This window comes from Halichoerus grypus, chromosome 2 (assembly GCF_964656455.1).
Source record: "Halichoerus grypus chromosome 2, mHalGry1.hap1.1, whole genome shotgun sequence".
Classification (NCBI taxonomy): domain Eukaryota; kingdom Metazoa; phylum Chordata; class Mammalia; order Carnivora; family Phocidae; genus Halichoerus; species Halichoerus grypus.
Window position 1 is genome coordinate 168660870 of NC_135713.1, and position 19086 is coordinate 168679955.

The 19086-nt window shown below is 38.6% G+C and overlaps 2 protein-coding genes across 9 annotated transcripts in view; one reads left to right on the forward strand and one right to left on the reverse strand.

The window, feature by feature from the left end:
• The window catches only part of NF1 (neurofibromin 1), a 282567-nt gene that overhangs the window by 210818 nt on the left and 52663 nt on the right, over positions 1-19086 (forward strand). The gene's annotated exons all lie outside the window — the stretch shown is intronic.
• On the reverse strand, positions 8049-17487 carry EVI2B (ecotropic viral integration site 2B). The gene is made up of 2 exons (XM_036087364.2): positions 17360-17487; positions 8049-9837 (listed from the first exon to the last, which is right to left on the reverse strand). Exon 2 carries the CDS (start codon positions 9818-9820, stop codon positions 8411-8413), a length of 1410 nt encoding a protein of 469 aa, XP_035943257.2. The 5' UTR covers positions 9821-9837; positions 17360-17487; the 3' UTR covers positions 8049-8410.

Genomic DNA, 19086 nt, shown 5'->3' on the forward strand with positions numbered 1-19086 from the left:
TAAACTGCAGTGCATGAAGTACTCTTTGGTCCTGTATAAGTGAGAAGAGTGCTGAACCAGGAGTCAGGGAATAGACTCAAGTTTTAGTACCACTACTAAGCAAGTCGCTACTCTCTTGGCCTCTTTTCTCAGCAGTTAACAAATAAAAAGAATTGAACTAGATGGTCTTCAGGGTTGTTTCTGAATCTAGTTAATGCTGATCAGGTAAGAGCACCACTGCTGTGTGGTAATTCAGTCTACTTTTTATTCCCCTGTGCCTGTCCTTTTGCCATATTTATGAAGTAAACTTTCTCTAATGCTCTGGATCCTGGTTCTTTCATCTTTTTTGTAGGTTTTTCTTTGTTCTAGCATTTTCTTCTCTTCTGTATTTCTTGTATTAGCTTGCATTTCTTTCTGCTGATTAAGCAAAGATTGCCACTGTTTGGCCCCTCAGCTTCCACTGACCTCAGTGGGGAAAAATTGCATGCGGTAAATGGGAATTATTTTTTCCCCCTGGCAGAGAATTAAAAAAAACCAAAAAACAAAATCCAAAAACTAGCTGCTGACACTGAGTCTGTTCTTTGGTTGTACAAAGATCAGAAGAAAGAAAGCTGCATGTAGGTTTTGAAGAAATCAGATAAGACTATAACCAGGTCATGAGCTCCTGATTTATCTATAAGAGTTGGTACTTCCCTGTATTTCCCAGCACCCATCCTTCAAGAGATCAGGAAAGAAGGTGATGAGAAAGAAGAGCAAACATGTGGAAAGAGCCTCTTTAGGTAATCATCTTACATGTAAAATGAGGAGGGTTATGATGTTTTAAAGCGCATCAGTCTTAAATGTGTCTTACTTAAGCTAACTAGAATACTTATAGTTCAGAAGATTAATAGGAAATTCTTGAACTCCTGATTGCTGCTGGGTAAATAAACCTTTAAAGTGCTAAGTTTGTAAAACAACATGGGAAAGAAACGTTTTAATGTGGAAGACAGAACCAATGTAATAGGACAATAAACATGCTTCAGGAATAAACATCAGGAAAAATAAGTTCAAGGAAGTGTTTCTACAGATAAAAAGTTTTAGTGGTCAGTAAGGGATGGTTTAAAAGATTTAAAGGGAAACATTGTAGATAAAATTTCAATGTCCAAAAGCTTGCTCATTTTTTATTAAAGATGGAGCTTTGTTAGTTTCTTGAACACCAGTGCTACAAATAAATACTACATTTTGTTCTGAAAAACCCCAGAACTATGAGGGGTTCTTCAAGGTTAAGCTACCAACAAGACCACCACATTTCATTATGAGTGAGATTTCCCCTGGGAGCTAGGGTAGGGTAAGGAGGAAGATTACGTGCTTGTTGGGCAAAGAAGCGCTTTGGCAGGCACAGGTTGGTACCCCCACAAGCATAGCCAGGGAACGCTTGCCAGATGGACTCTGACAAAGATTGGGCCCACCCCTACTCTGATAACTCAGATTCATCACTTATCAGGTAATGGAGGAAAGATGAAATTCTGTATAGGCACGGTGGCTTAAGAGTTTAAATGTATAGTGTCAGAAAGTATAAGTTTAGTGAAAGTTGAGAACCGGGAGGGGGGAAAGATGGCGGAGGAGTAGGGGACCCTATTTCAACTGGTCCCCGGAATTGAGCTGGATATCTACCAGACCACTCTGAGCACCCACAAAACCAGCCTGAGATGTAAGAAAGAAGATCTGGATCTCTACAAACAGAATATCGCCGGTGGTTGGTTTTGAGGTATGAAGCGGGGAGCCGTGATTCCGCGGGCAGATATCGGAGGATAAACGGCAGGGGGAGGGCACCTGGCCGTGGAGATCCTACACCGCCAGTGAGTGACAGCCTCGCGCGCTGCGGACAGGGCACAGACTCACAGACTGGTAGTGGCGGGGAAAGGACTTTAGGGCAGCCCCCGGGACGGAAACCCGGAGCAGCGGGGTCGTGCCTGCAAACTGCAGCCCCCAGGACGGAAACCTGGAGCGGCAGGGTCGTGCGCGCGGGAACTGGGAGCGGCTAGCCATTTTAGAAGCACAAAGGCCAGAGACGTGCCCCAACCTGGAGGCAGGACTGGGAGCGCTGTGGAGGGGCGCACAACCCAGGACGCTGCAGTTTATAGCAGCACGGACAGAGACAGAAACGGAGATGGTGTGGCCTGGAGAGCTCACTGAAGAACAGACTGCGATCTCTCTGCTCTGAGGCAGAGGGTTGGAAACGGTCTCTTCTGCTCTGACTCGCAGAAAGCCGCCAGGGAAAGCCACCAGAGAACAAAAGCCCCCAAGAATGAATCCCGTTGAGCCCATCCCCCGCCACAGGGGGGCAGGGCAACACCGCCCAAACAGGGTTGCCTGAGTAACAGCGCGGCAGGCCCCTCCCGCAGAAGACAGGCTGGGAAAACAAGAGGACAGCAGCCCCAAGGTCCCAAGAAAACAGGTGCATCTTGCTTGGGTTCTGGTCAGTAATTTGGACTCTATACATTCCCTCAAACACCCCTCAACAGAATGACTAGGAGGAGGAGCCCCCAAAATAGAAAAGACTTGGAGATTATGATTTATGCTGCAGATTTACAAATGGATGCAGATATAACCAAGATGTCAGAGATGGAATTCAGGTTAGCAATTGTGAAGACAAGGCTAGAATGGAGAAATCAATTAATGGCAACATAGAGTCTCTAAGGGCAGAAATAAAAGGTGAATTGGCAGAACTTAAAAATGCTATCAATGAGATCCAATCCAATCTAGATAATCTAACAGCTAGGGTAACTGAGGCAGAAGAGCAAATAAGCGACCTGGAAGACAATATAATAGATAAAAAGGGAAAAGAGGAGGCCAGGGAAAAACAACTCAGAATCCATGAAAATAGAATCAGAGAAATAAGTGACACCATGAAGCATTCCAATGTCAGAATAACTGGATCCCGGAGGGAGTGGAGAGAGAGAGAGGACTAGAAGATGTATTTGAGCAAATCATAGCTGAGAACTTCCCTAATCTGGGGGATGAAACAAACATTCGAGTCCTAGAGGCAGAGAGGACCCCTCCTAAGATCAAGGAAAACAGGCCAACACCCCGGCATGTAATAGTAAAACTTGCAAATCTTAGAACCAAGGAAACCATCTTAAGGGCAGTTAGGGGGAAGAGATTCCTTACGTATAGAGGGAGGAACATCAGAATAACGTTAGACCTATCCACAGAGACCTGGCAAGCCAGAAAGGCCTGGCAAGACGTATTCAGGGTACTAAATGAGAAGAACATGCAGCCAAGAATACTTTATCCGGCAAGGCTTTCATTTAGGATGGATGGAGAGATGCAGAGCTTCCACGACCGGCAGAAACTGAAAGAATATGTGACCACTAAGCCGGCCCTGCAAGAAATATTAAGGGGGGTTCTATAAAAGGAGAAAGACCCCAAGAGTGATATACAACAGAAATTTACAGGGACAGTCTATAAAAACAACGTCTTCACAGGCAACATGATGACAGTTAATTCATATCTTGCAATAATCACTCTCAACGTGAATGGCCTAAATGCTCCCATAAAACGGCACAGGGTTGCAGATTGGGTAAAAAGACAGGACCCATCCATATGCTGTCTACAAGAGACTCATTTTGAACCTAAAGATACATCCAGACTGAAAGTGAAGGGATGGAGATCCATCTTCCATGCCAGCGGACCTCAAAAGAAAGCTGGGGTAGCAATTCTTATATCAGACAAATTAGGTTTTAAACTAAAGTCTGTAATAGGAGACACAGAAGGACACTATATCATTCTTAAAGGGTCTATCCAACAAGAAGATCTAACAATTGTAAATATCTATGCCCCCAACATGGGAGCAGCCATCTACATAAGCCAACTGTTAACCAAAATAAAGAGTCATATTGATAACAATACGTTAATTGTAGGAGACCTCAATACTCCACTCTCAGCAATGGACAGATCATCTAAGCAGAAAATCAACAAGGAAACAAGAGCTTTGGATGACATTGGACCAGATGGACCTCATAGATATTTACAGAACATTCCACCCTAAAACAACAGAATACTCATTCTTCTCGAGCGCACATGGAACTTTCTCCAGAATAGACCATATACTGGGTCACAAATCAGGTCTCAACCGATACCAAAAGATTGGGATTATTCCCTGCATATTCTCAGACCACAATGCTCTAAAACTGGAACTCAATCACAAGAAAAAATTTGGCAGAAATTCAAACACTTGGAAGCTAAAGACCACTCTGCTCAAGAACGTTTGGGTCAACCAGGAAATCAAAGAAGAACTTAAACAATTCATGGAAATCAATGAGAACGAAAACACATCTGTCCAAAACCTATGGGATACTGCAAAGGCGGTCCTAAGGGGAAATACATAGCCATCCAAGCCTCACTCAAAAAAATAGAAAAATCCCGAATTCACCAACTAACTCTACACCTTAAAGAACTAGAGAAAAAGCAACAAACGACACCTAAGCCACGCATTAGAAGAGAAATAATTAAAATTAGAGCAGAAATCAATGAATTAGAAACCAGAAACACAGTAGATCAGATCAACAAAATTAGAAGTTGGTTCTTTGAAAGAATTAATAAGATCGATAAACCACTGGCCAGACTTACCCAAAAGAAAAAGAGAAAGGACCCAAATTAATAAAATTATGAATGAAAGGGGAGAGATCACGGCTAACACAAGGAAATAGAAACAATTATTAGAAATTATTATCAACAACTATATGCCAGTAAACTGAGCAATCTGGATGAAATGGAGGCCTTCCTGTAAACCTATAAGCTGCCAAGACTGAAACAGGAAGAAATTGACAACCTGAATAGGCCAATAACCAGTAACGAGATTGAAGCAGTGATCAAAAACCTCCCAAAAAACAAGAGTCCAGGGCCTGATGGATTCCCTGGGGAATTCTACCAAACGTTCAAAGAAGAAATAATACCTATTCTACTGAAACTGTTTCAAAAAATAGAAACAGAAGGAACACTTCCAAACTCATTCTATGAGGCCAGCATTACCTTAATCCCCAAACCAGGCAAAGACCCCATCAAAAAGGATAATTTCAGACCGATATCCCTGATGAATATGAATTCCAAAATCCTCAATAAAATCCTAGCTAATAGGATCCAACAATACATTAAAAGGATCATCCACCACGACCAAGTGGGATTTATCCCCCAGATGCAAGGTGGTTCAACATTCACAAATCAATCAATGTGATAGAACACATTAATAAGAGGAGGGAGAAGAACCATATGGTCCTCTCAATTGATGCAGAAAAAGCATTTGACAAAATACAACATCCTTTCCCGATTAAAACTCTCCAGAGTATAGGGATAGAGGGAACATTCCTCAAGTTCATAAAATCCATCTCTGAAAACCCACAGCGAATATCATCCTCAATGGGGAAAAGCTGAGAGCCTTTCCCTTAAGATCAGGAACATGTCAAGGATGCCCACTCTCGCCACTATTGTTCAACATAGTACTAGAAGTCCTAGCAACAGCAATCAGACAACAAAAAGAAATAAAAGGTATTCAAATTGGCAAAGAAGAAGTCAAACTCTCTCTTTTCGCAGACGACATGATACTTTATGTGGAAAACCCAAAAGACTCCACCCCCAAATTACTAGAACTCATCCAGCAATTCAGTAATGTGGCAGGATACAAAATCAATGCACAGAAATCAGTTGCTTTCTTATACACTAACAACGCAACTGTAGAAAGAGAAATTAGAGAAACGATTCCATTTACAATAGCACCGAAAACCGTAAGATACCTCAGACTAAACCTAACCAAAGAGGTAAAGGATCTATACTCTAGGAACTACAAAACGCTCACGAAAGAAATTGAAGAAGACACAAAAAGATGGAAAAATAATCCATGCTCATGGATCGGAAGAATAAACATTGTTAAAATGTCTATGCTACCCAGAGCAATCTATACCTTCAATGCCATCCCGATCAAAATTCCAATGACATTTTTCAAAGTGCTGGAACAAACAATCCTAAAATTTATATGGAATCAGGAAAGACCCGAATCGCCAAGGAAATGTTGAAAAAGAAAAACAAAGCTGGGGGCATCACGTTGCCCGATTTCAAGCTATATTACAAAGCTGTGATCACCAAGACAGCATGGTACTGGCACAAAAACAGACATACAGACCAATGGAACAGAATAGAGAACCCAGATATGGACCCTCAACTCTATGGTCAAATAATCTTTGACAAAGCAGGAAAAAACATGCAATGGAAAAAAGACAGTCTCTTCAATAAATGGTGCTGGGAAAATTGGACAGCCACATGCAGAAGAATGAAACTCGACCATTCTTTAACACCATTCACAAAGATAAACTCAAAGTGGATGAAAGACCTCAATGTGAGACAGGAATCCATCAAAATCCTAGAGGAGAACATAGGCAGTAACCTCTTTGACATCGGCCACAGCAACTTCTTTCAAGATACATCTCCAAAAGCTAGTGAAACAAAAGCAAAAATGAACTTTTGGGACTTCATCAAGATAAAAAGCTTCTGCACAGTAAAGGAAACAGTCAACAAAACAAAGAGGCAACCCACAGAATGGGAGAAGATATTTGCAAATGACACTACAGATAAAGGGCTGGTATCCAAGATCTATAAAGAACTTCTCAAACTCAACACCCAAAAAACAAATAATCAAGTCAAAAAGTGGGCAGAAGATATGAAAAGACACTTCTCTGAAGAAGACATACAAATGGCTAACAGACACATGAAAAAATGTTCATCATCATTAGCCATCAGGGAAATCCAAATCAAAACCACATTGAGATACCACCTTACACCAGGTAGAATGGCCAAAATGGACAGGGAAAGAAACAACAAATGTTGGAGAGGTTGTGGAGAAAGGGGAACCCTCTTACCCTGTTGGTGGGAATGCAAGTTGGTACAGCCACTTTGGAAAACTGTGTGGAGGTTCCTCAAAAATTTAAAAATAGAGCTACCCTGTGACCCAGCAATTGCACTACTGGGTATTTACCCGAAAGACACAGATGTAGTGAAAAGAAGGGCCATATGCACCCCAATGTTCATAGCAGCAATGTCCGCAATAGCCAAACTGTGGAAAGAGCCGAGATATGCCCTTCAGCAGATGAATGGAAAAAGAAGATGTGGTCCATATATACAATGGAATATTACTTAGCCATCAGAAAAGATGAATACCCAACTTTTACATCAACATGGACGGACTGGAGGAGATTATGCTAGGTGAAATAAGTCAAGCGGAGAAAGTCAATTATCATATGGTTTCACTTATTTGTGGAACATAAGGAATAGCATGGAGCACATTAGGAGAAGGAAGGCAAAAAATGGGGGGGGAATTGGAGGGAGAGATGAACCATGAGAGACTATGGACTCTGAGAAACAAACAGGGTTTTAGAGGGGAGGGAGGAGGGAGGGATTGGTTAGCCCGGTGTTGGGTATTAAGGAGGGCACGTAGTGCATGGAGCACTGGGTGTTAATACGAAAACAATGGATCGTGGATCACCACATCAAAAACCAGTGATGTATTGTATGGTGACTAACATAACATAATAAAATTAAAAAAAAAAAAAAGAAAGAAAGTTGAGAACCATCTGTATTTGATACAGTCTGTTTTTCTTGGAAAAATCATTCAAATTTGGAATGAAGCCATAGAGGTGTGGTTTAGTGTATGTGGTTTTGTTTTGTTTTCCTTTATAAGATTTCTTTTGTTTGGGTGCTTGAGCCATAGAAAGAATAAATTCTTTACAGAGGCTAATTTTAAAAATTGTGCTCTCCCAACAAGATGGGAAAATGTCTACAGTTTATGGTGCATGCTTCTATTTTTTCAGAGTAGATATCCCCAATCCAACACCCCCCCCCCAATTTGATGTTTTAACAGATTTGCTTTACTGTTTCCAATGAGAGCTAAAAGGAAATTTTTGTATTCTCAAACATGCATTTTAGTTTCTCATCTCCACAAACTTAGAATATTTGAGGTATTAATTTAAAATTTGGAGTTTTGTTTAAAACTTGGAACATGTATTTCATTTCTCATTCCCCCCCCACCTCAAACTTTGAAATGGAAAAACAAAATGTTATTTATTCAAGGTAACTTTATACATAGCTTTTCAGGGGGAAAAAAATCTATTAGGTGATATTAAGTGTATGTAGATTGCCTGTTTCCAAAATGGTTAAGTTATTTACATACATATGTAAAATGTACTATACATTAAAGTTAGGTACAACAGCCAGTGAATAGATCACTGTTACATCATTTTTTAAAAGTAAGTTCCACTTATGCACGTGGGCTTTGAGCAGATTTCAGGCAGTTCCTGAATAAAAATCAAAACTGGCTACCAGTTGCCATCATCACAGGAAGAAAAACAAAAGAAGGAGTTCCATAAGAAAGATGGAAAATCAGCTAAAAAGCAAGTTATGATATTTATAACAGTTCTTCAGGTGGGGGCGGCAAGTATTCACTGTGATCTTGATCCGAATTAGAAGGAATAGAGAACTCCTGACACTGGATCTCATTGTTGGAATCTGCCTGGTTTTTCATGCAGTCTCCTGGTGCCAGGGGCAAGTTAAATAAGTCAGGTGGAGGTGGAAATCTTTGTTCGAACTCAGAATTGTGATCTTCACAGACTTGATTGAGACAGTCCAGAGATGGCGGGAGATTGGTGGAATCATTTGGAAGAGGAGATGGAATTGTCACTGTGGGTTTGTCACATTGGTTACTCTCCTGTTCTTCCAAATCAAGAAGTGGGGGAGGTGGTGGAAGCAGATCGGCATCATCTGAAGAAGAAACTGCAGTGCCAATCGTTGATCCACCAGGACTCTCCTCTGATGTACCATTTACTTGATCTTTTATTTTCTCTGTTTTGGGGTTGTTGGAATCTTCAGTGTGTTCATTTGATTCAAATAACTTAATTTCCAAATCATCTGCTAAGAGTGTGCTTTTGTTTGGTTTCCAGGGCATAAGTGAAACAATTGATGTCCGTTTTGTGGGTACTTCATTTTCTCTAATGTTATCCATATATATGTCGGGGGTTTCACCATCAGCAAATGGAGACCTGCCTGCCCAATTCTGATCATTTAAAACTGGTTTTCTCAAGCATTTCCATAGTACAATTATGATTATAGATATCAGCAGAGAAGTCAGAATTATGCCAATTAATATGGCAGCTACTGAATTAGAATTGGTTTCATGTGAGATATTTTTGCTACTGGTCATTTCTAGGATGAATCCTGGAGTAATCCTAGGTGAGCTTCTGGCACTTGGTGTTGGTCGTATAGATGGATTATGAACAGTTGGTGATACTGGTTTTCTAGAAGGGGTATGGACAAATGATGGTTGTTGAGTGGAAGTATAGACAAATGGTGGCAGTTGTTTGGTAGAAGTATGGGTAGATGGTGGTAGTTGTCCAGCATGGGTAACTGTAAACATGGGTACTGCTGTTTGTTGGGAGGAGGTGTTGGCCATTGGTGTTGGTTGTCTGGTGACGTTATAGGCAAGTGGTTGCCCAGCAGAAGTGTGTGCTGCTGGTTTTTCAGGAGAAGCATAGGCAGCTGGTGTTGTTTGTCCAGCAGCAACTTTGGCAGTTGGTATTGTTTGTTCAGCAGCAACTTTGGCAGTTGGTATTGGTTGTACAGGAGAAACATGGTTGAATTGTGTTGGTTGACTCATAGGATTCTCTGTTGTGTTTTGAGAATTAGCTGAGTTATGTGGCCTTGATGATCTAAATAAAGTAGGCTGTGGTTGCTTCTCTGTTGTAACTGCTTCTGTCTCTGAGGAAAATGTATCACTGATGTGTCCACAAAACAAAATTAAGATGAAATATTTGGGATCCATTTCAGAATGTTTCCACTCTACCGGTGGTTTTGTAATGAAGAAAAAAAGATAGGTATTATTTGGTGTCTGGCAAAGTAGGTAGGTACTTACTAAGTATTGTTTCTAATTTAGACTTGATACACTGTAGTGTAAATAACTCTTGAATATATTCTAACTTAACCATACAACATTTGGACTTCATAGGCAATAGTCTCTCTTAATTCTTTTTTTTTTTTTTTTTTTAAAGATTTTATTTATTTATTTGAGAGAGAGAGCACAAGAGGGGGGAGCGGGAGAGGGAGAAGCAGACTCCCTGCTGAGCAGGGAGCCCGATGCGGGACTCGATCCCGGGACTCCAGGATCATGACCTGAGCCGAAGGCAGTCGCTTAACCAACTGAGCCACCCAGGCGCCCTCTCTTAATTCTTTCATAAGATCTGTACTTGGCCCTGCTGCCCCCCTAGCTTCTTTTTTTTTTTTTTTTTTTTTTTAAAGATTTTATTTATTTGACAGAGACAGACACAGCGAGAGAGAGAACACAAGCAGGGGGACTGGGAGAGGGAGAAGCAGGGAGCCCGATGCGGGGCTTGATCCCAGGGTCCTGGGATCATGACCTGAGCCGAAGGCAGACTCTTAACGAATGAGCCACCCAGGCGCCCCCCCACCCCAGCTTCTTTACATTACAATCCATTTTACAGTCATACTTGTGAAATACATAGGCTCTTGATGCTGGTTCCATATGCTCTCTATTCTTTTCTTCCTTACTATTAGAAATACACTGATCCTGTTGCTTTGAAGGACACCAGTAATCATCTATTACCTAATCCAACAGTCTTGTCTTTATTCTCTCTTTTTTTTCTCCCTCTCTTGATCACATTCGATGCTATTGACTATGCCTTCACTACTATTCAAGTAGCTCTTTGTTATAGTCTTCCTTTCATGTTAATCTCACTAGCTCCTGTTTTTCTCTTCTTAAATATGGGTACTTGATATTCAGTCCTCACTCTTAGCTACTTTTCTCTGATCCTGATTCTATAAAATTTCAGCTCTCACCTGTATGCCATAACTCCCAAACCTGCACATCCAGCCTAAATCTCCTTAATTCCATTCCATTTACATGACTTCTTGGTGGACATTTCCATGTTATATATCCTACTGTCAGCAAATTTAACATATTTAAAACAGAATTCATCTTCATGTCAAAACTGACTCCTCTCTTTATTTTCATATGGTGCTACCTTTGTTAAAGTTTTTTATGCAGAGAGTCTATTGTGTTAGTAATCTCTACAGCATCATCAGTCTAGCACTGTGTCTTTATGTTAGGATCTCTTACTCTTTTTTTTTTTAAAGAATTTATATATTTTGAGCCATGAGTAGGGGGAGGGGCGAGGGGCAGAAGGAGAGAGAGAGAATCTCAAGCAGACTATGTGCTGAGCGCAGAGCCAGATGTGGAGCTCAGTGTGGGGCTTGATCTCCTGACCCTGAGATCACAACCTGAGGTGATATCAAGAGTCTGACGCTTAACCAGCTGAGCTACCCAGGCTCCCCTAGGATCTCATAGTCTTAAAGGAGTCAGTTCAACTCAGAATCCTAAGTGATCTTTGAATCTGGTTGAGTCAGTTCTGTCCAGTTGGTAAAGTTGTCCCACTGCTGCTTTCATTCATTTATTGATTAACACTATCTTTGTGTCAGGCCTGTTCTAGGTTTAAGAGATACATCCCCCAAAAAAGTTTCTAGTGGTGGAAACAAGCAATAAATAATTATAATAATTTAATAAGTTTTCTCCTAAAGGTATGCAAGAGATGCACATAGGAACCATTGCAGCTTGGGAAGCTTTCAGGGAGGGTTTCTCAGAGAAGTAAAACTTGAACTGAGTCTTGAAAGGTCTGTAAGAAGGAATTGAGCAACTAAAGTATTGCAGTCAGGGGAACAACATATGGACATGGGAAGAGAAGGCACATATGTAAGTTTGGCAGGCAGGGCTTTTTGTGGGATGTGGTAGATGCTAAAACGTGAGGAGTAAGTTCCAGTTCTACTTCGAACGTGTAACGATGCACATGAGTCGAGAACTAGTCATTTCATCTCTCCTGTTCTCAACTGCCTTCTCTCTAAAGTGAGGAGTTACACTAAGACAATTTTCAGCTCTAAGTGTAATATACTGTTAAACACAATGGTAACTATTTGGTTATTAACGTTAGGTTGGTTATTTCTTAGGGAAAGGAACATCTCAGGGTGTTAGATCCTGGTAAATATGATTAGAAACTATAGTTTTTCTAGGATTCCTAGTCCAATGTGAGAGAGATTTGATGTTCTGTGCAAAGTACAATAACAGAAGAGGAACACCCTCAAGTTTTGCAAATAAATAGACTTCAGCATATTTGAGTAGTTTTCATTGCTTACTCCTCTACCACTTGGTACACAGTGATGGTAAATTACTCTGTTTCAGGAGAGGGCATGTGATTTATTCCCCCTGTATGGTCTCTTCCTTTTTATTTTCTTTTTTCTTTCTAATACTTCAGGCCTAAATTTAAATTTTTTCTCCTTTAAACTTTCCTGCACACTGCTGATGAATTAATCTTCTGAAAGCATTTATAGTCAAGTTACTGCTCCCTTATTTATGGATTCCCTGTTGCTGTCAAGATAAAAATTCTAAACTGAGTTTTCTTCCTTCTGGCTTGTGTTTACCAATCCTGACTCATTTCTCAAGACTGAAACTTCTCATTCAGCCAAATGCACCTCTTCCCATCTTAAGTACTTTCTAGACACATGCTTTTTCCCCTAAATAGACACTTCTAATTACACTGTTTCTCACCCTCTTAGAGCGTGTTCTCCACCCCCAAACTCATCCTCTTTTCTTGTCTGAACCGGTCCTCATTGGTCAGACCTCAGCTTAAATTCCCCTTCTTAAATCAAGTTCTCTGTGACTGACCATAGCCTAGAGAGTTCAGCCATTCCCTGAACCCTCCTAGTTCTTGTTGTCTTTATGGTTCCTTAGATAATTATTCATGGTCCTACCGTACTCACACCTTTATTCTCTTAAATAATTGTGTCATTTTTAAATTACTTTTAACTTTGCACATTTTCTTTTTATTATCCCCACCCATTCAAAGAACCTTGAAGAAAGCAGAAAAGAAAAAGCTTATCTAGAACATATTCTGTACTGTACTATCCCCAGTGTTTTACATAATTTTACTTCATTTAACCTTTAAATGACTATGAGGAAGATGGAGGAATCCTTGACTTACAGATAAAGAGACAAGTTCACTTGCATTAAGAGTTTGCCTAGGGCGCCTGGGTGGCGCTGTCAGTTAAGGGTCTGCCTTCGATTCAGGTCATGATCCCAGGGTCCTGGGATCGAGCCCCGCATCAGGCTCCCTGCTCAGCTGGGAACCTGCTTCACCCTCTGCCTGCCGCTCTCCCTGCTTGTGCTCTCTTTCTCTATCAAATAAAATTAAAAAAAAAAAAAAAAAGTTTGCCTAGTGTTCTATCACCTTTATATATATTATATCACAGATTAGGAATTTGTACCCAGGATCATCTGATTGACAAGCATGTGCTCTTTCTACTCCCTAAACTGCCTCAGGGGTTTTGATTCCTTTACAGCTAAGTGCCATATATGTTAGGAGCTCAGGAAACCATGAAGCCAAATGTATTGGCTTCATGGTTCCTTTCCATTTCACTTTTTCACTGTTTTTCACTATTCACTTACTCACTTTTGCCAGAATGTAAGCAGAGAAGATGAAATCTGTTATTAAATTATGCTTGCTATCCATTTTGTAAAAGGTTTCATAGGGGAAAAAATCGAAACTTTTGGCATAAATGTGGGGATTTGAATCATCTCTAGATGGTTATCCATGTGCAGTTCCCACTTGCTATTCTTATGGATTTCCACCACCCCCAAAAGTTATTCTTCAGAGTTTCACTTTAGTTTTTTAAAAATGCCATCCAAAGCAACAGAAAATATAGGCCATGAATTGTCTTTAGCCAGAAATGTTTCCTCTTTTGTGACTTCGCTTAAAATTAAAAAAACAAAAAACAAAAAAAACCCCCACACAGTTCCTCTTTTCAATTCGCTAAAAAAGGCACTAGAGAAGGAAAGACCCTGAACAGGAACATAATTATAAACCATTTTAGTTTGTAAGATCAGTTTTGGTAGGTTCATAGGCTCTTTTGTCAATAGGAAGATCATAAAACCTTCAGTATATGAGATTTTTCTACTTGTCATTTAATGGTTACAACAATATCAAAACCAAATTCCATGTTTTACCTATCCTATCTCTTCTTCCCACTCTTCAGTTAGCCGTCTACCCTCCTAGGGTCTGCTACATCAGAATGCTAGAATCTTTGTTAGCTTTCTACTACAGCAAATCAGAACAGTCCAGAAAAGAAAGAGCAGGATTTAACATAGGAATAAATAGGGGGCATAATAGTGAAGAAACTGACTTTTTCTAACTCAGAGAAGTGAGGCCAGTGTTACTGGCAGTGCAGAAAGTTATATAACATATGTATTCTTTTAAATATATAAACCTTGTGTACCTGAAGTACCAACATTGCTTCTTCAGGGAGAGAAGGTAAAAACAAAGAACCATATGGGGGGAATGTAAAAAGGAGAAAATGTCAGATAAGATAAAATGAAAAGCGAGTGCAAAGAAATAAAAAATAACACAAAAGAGAAAAATAAAGCAGAAATTATAGGAGGCAGCAAATATATGGAAAAGGGAAGGGGAAGGTCAGTGGGTTAGAGAAGGTATTGAAAAATTAGGAAAAAGCTGAAGAAGTGGTAGTTATGTAATTAGCAAGAAATTAGGGTAGATGGGCAAAATTAGAAGTTGGAGGAGAAGATTGAAGTAGATGGAAGAAAGTGTGAAGTGCTGCTCTCTGTCACTGGTTTGGATTTGTGGACACCGGGAAGCAGCAAGGAGGAACCGTCTTCCCACGATGGAGGACTTGACTCACCCGTCTTCTCAAACTCACTAGGCTTTCGTTTCAAGTTCTCCTATCTGTTCTAAGTATTCTTAAGATTCTCTTTTTTTAATTTTTTCCTGGCACTATTCAGAACATAACTGCTAATTATTCTAAAGAACCCATGCATTCTATATGGCATTATTCTAGAAATCCCTTAGTCTGCTGCTAAGGCAAATCCCACATTTGTCTACCTTCATATGGCAGTATCTTGCTCATTATTATAGGTTGTCACTTTGAGGTCTAAATCTGTGATTTTGGTCCTTTGGCTTTTCCTGAATATTTAAAAAGGTGTGGTTTTTTTGTTTTTGTTTTTAAGATTTTATTTATTTGACAGAGAGAGAGATAGCAAAAGAGGGAACACAAGCAGGGGGAGTGGGAGAGGGAGAAGCAGGCTTCCTGCTGAGCAGGGAGCCCGATGCGGGGCTCCATCCCAGGACCCTGGGATCATGACCTGAGTCGAAGGCAGACGCTTAATGACTGAGCCACCCAGGCGCGCCTAAAAAGGTTTTAAAAGAGGAAGGAAAACATCAGCTGTGTTTTAACTAAGCATCTTACAGTCAGTTACAGTGAAGGTAGGAGTCCTCATGTATTAGACATGTTCTCATAAATATGATGCATAAGTACATAAAGAGTACAGTTAAAATTGATTCTGTTAAGTTGGATATGATAAGAAATGTCATTTAAAGAGAATCAAGGAGATTTGGAGAGCATATCCTAAATAAAAAGGTAAGTATAGGTAACAGTATAAAAAATAATACATGAGTGATTAGGACTTTGATATTATTACTACTTTCATTTAATAAGTTACAATATAGATAGAATAGATTAAAATTTAGTCATATTGTATCTCCAACTGGTTAAATTATTAAATCATAAAAAGAGGAAAACAGCAATTTTGTATCTTGAGTAGGAGTAGAAAGGGAGATTAACCTTGAACTCTAATAGGAAGTATTTGGAGACTTAATAATAATAGCTACCATTTACTGAGTACCCACTTAATGTTAGGTACTATCCTATTTTAACAAGCAGGGTAGTGTTACCTTCATCTTACAGATAAAGAGACTGAGACACAGAGATGTGGGGTAACTTGCCAGTGTCAGAGTTGTAAGTAGAGGCAGTGATAAAGAAATCATGTCAATCGTATCCCAGAGTCCTTTCCTTCTGTTATATGTCACTGACTTTCATAGTAAAAGTATGAAGCAGGAATGCTTAAGGAAGGAGATGTGAGCTCTCTGGAAACAGGTACGTAAATAACTTTTGGAGGCAGTCTTGAGTAAGGAGTAGGAAAAAAAAACTACCAGAAAACCAGGTTATGCCTCTGATTCTATGAAAATATTTATGAGAGTTTTAAATGGTTAACCTATAAGCTATATTTGAGCTAATACATATATATATATATGTATATTTGAGATGACTTTTAAAGATCGGACATTGAAAGGCATCAGATTTATATTTAACAAATTTGAACTTATTCAGAATTCATAATTTTCTTCTAAGTAGAGTTATATAGGAATTACTTGAAAAACAAAGGTACTATTACACTCTAAATTTTGAACTGACCCTTTAAAAATATATAGAGATAAGTCTTATCTAAAAAGATAAAAATCTTTATATTCTAACTTATGTAATAGTTACTTAGAAAAAATCCAAAGTGGACTTCTGTAAGGGAAAGTCATAAATATTTATGAAATGTTGAAATAGAATATCACCCACTATGAGTTTATATTCTGTGATATTACAAGTCTACGTAAACTAAACCCTTTGCAGTTTTTATTTGGAGGATGTTTACTTTGTAGCTGCCCAGTTTACTCACAGAGTAGGCATGTTGCATGCATATTAGCAATTTTATATTATTTATCCTGTGAGTGTTTTTTTCCCATATCTATTTTATACTGTTTACCAACAGCTCAGATAGTAATGTATTGCATAAATATGTAGATGATATGAATATATGTACACACATTTTATCATAACAGTTTTGTCTTAGTAAACTTTAAAAATGAGCCATAATATTTTCCTATTATTACTTAAATATAAAATTCTATTTGTGTAAAAAACAAAGCATATGTAATAATGATAATTGAGTACCTCATCTAATCTCCTTTGGTTTCTTTTTTAAATTAAGTGAAGGTGACCATTTTTACCATAGAAACTAAAGGGGATTAAAAATAATTTAAATCTATGGATTATGTATAGGAAAATTTTATAGAAAGCAAGTTAGAATTTTTAACAGCTGGTATTTGGGGATTGTAAATTCAGTCATATCCCATGGATTCTAGTTTTACTTGTATCCTTTAGCTTTATCCACCAGGGTTATAGTTTATTTCCTTTAATTACAGAACTAAGGCTAACTAACCATTGTGATTGAATAAACTTAAAAGGGCTATATTATACAAACCTAGCTGAAAATTTTTCTTCAAGGCAAGCTCAACATTGAATATTTTTTAATTCCATGCAACCAAATTACAAAACCTGTTATAGACATCTTTAGACTAGCAGAGTTTAAATTTAAAACACTAACAACATTTTAGTTTTAAAAATAAATTTTATATAAAATTAAGATCAAACCAGATTGCCTGTGTGAAAATTTTCTTACCTCAGCTGTTAACTTCTTTTTGCAGAATGCTGAGTTCTTGTTCTATCTGGACATTTTGGTGATTTGGCTAAGAAAGCAAAAGGGGTGGTTCAGTTCAGATTAAAAATGGTCCTGTAGCAAACTGAAATGCTTTCTGTAGAAAAAAAGGAAGTTTATCGATAGTTGGTTCCGGAAGTGCAATAAGCCACAAAATGACTAAGAAATGCACTACTTTAACAGAACTTATTTTGAAACACAGTTTGCAGCTTTATGATTTGAATGCTTTTAATTAATGTTGGTAAGTGAATATTTGAGACTCTCTAGTAATGTGATTATATAATTTAAATACTTAGCATAGAACTTTAGAGGGGAACTTACATATTCTAAGGAAAAACTGCCGGTTGGGTTATTACCCAAAGTGAGATTTCTTTTCGTAAGAAGCGAATGATATGTTCTGTTTACTCGATCACCTTAGGCAAGTTGCTGTACTTCTGAGTCATCATTTCCTCCTCTGGAGGAATATTTCTCTTAGTTATTTTGAAGATTAAATAAGATAACATGTATAAATGCCTCACACACAGTAGGAAGCCAGTAAATGTTAACATTATTTCCTTGTACATAATTTAGACAAAACCCAGGTAAAAGTATAATTCAATTTTTTGGACCGAGTACTTTACTAAATGATTTTGGAGTTTCAGTGCACAACTCTTTGATTACCCACAAAGTAGGTACTTCTCAGTGGAAGGTAAAATAAATTGGGAATCATGATTTAAATAAGTTAAGCCAAGTATATTGAAAAGAGAATGAGTCAGTCTGAATAAAAATTTCTTTGGGCAAGTCACCTTCTAGCCTCTTTCCTCATCTGAGAAATGGAGGTCATAATTCCTAATTTATAAATTTGTTATGGGATTGAATAAATGTAAAGTGCCTAGCAAGCATAGCACCTGTTAGAGTAGATAACGGTAAGTATTAAGCCATGCCCTGCTTTTCCCTGATCACTACAGAGGATCATGGACTGTTGAGACCTAGTTCTTAACATCAAGGTACTTATAACTTGGCACAAAAGGAATAGTTTTTGTTTTTAAGGGGTCCTACTATAAAGCAGAATATAATCAAAACACTGTGAACTTTTGATTCACTATTTTAAAATCCCTGAATTGAGTATGTGGACCATAACACCTGGGGTAGAAAACAAAAGTGTTCTTTTTTCAAAAATAACTTTTAAATTTTGAACTCAAAATGTATCTTAATCTATCGTGTTTAAACACTGTCAAGTCTGAAAAGGAGCCACTTCTGTTTGTTCATGAACTGTCATTGGATAGCATCATTCTGAGGGTGTTAATTAGTGAGTGATGAATTTTAAATATTCCTGCAATAGGAGCTTTATCTTTTTTTGTCAGAAAATGGTTGACCTGTATGTTGAATATGAAAGTACTTACCTAGTTAATGTCTTATTTTTTTAAAGGACACTAGTTTGTTTTAATTTCCTCGGACAAGTATATATGTCACTTGACTCAATGAGTGCTTTGTGTAACACTATTTGTTCTAGTACACAATCTCAAATTTTTAATTTATACAAGATGGGAGCTCTGCCCAGTTTCATTGCCAGTCTGGTCCTTTTTACCCCTCAAAAGATGACCTGATGTCACCATGATTGGCATGAGTGTTCTCTTCCCTTTTTACTTTTTTGACATTTAGCTTTATCTGGAATAATATAGTTATAATTTATTTATTTTTTTAACAGATTG

Coding starts and splice junctions, on each gene's coding strand:
- EVI2B (XM_036087364.2), bottom strand. CDS start 9,820: ATGGATCCCAAATATTTCATCTTAATTTTGTTTTGTGGACACATCAGT.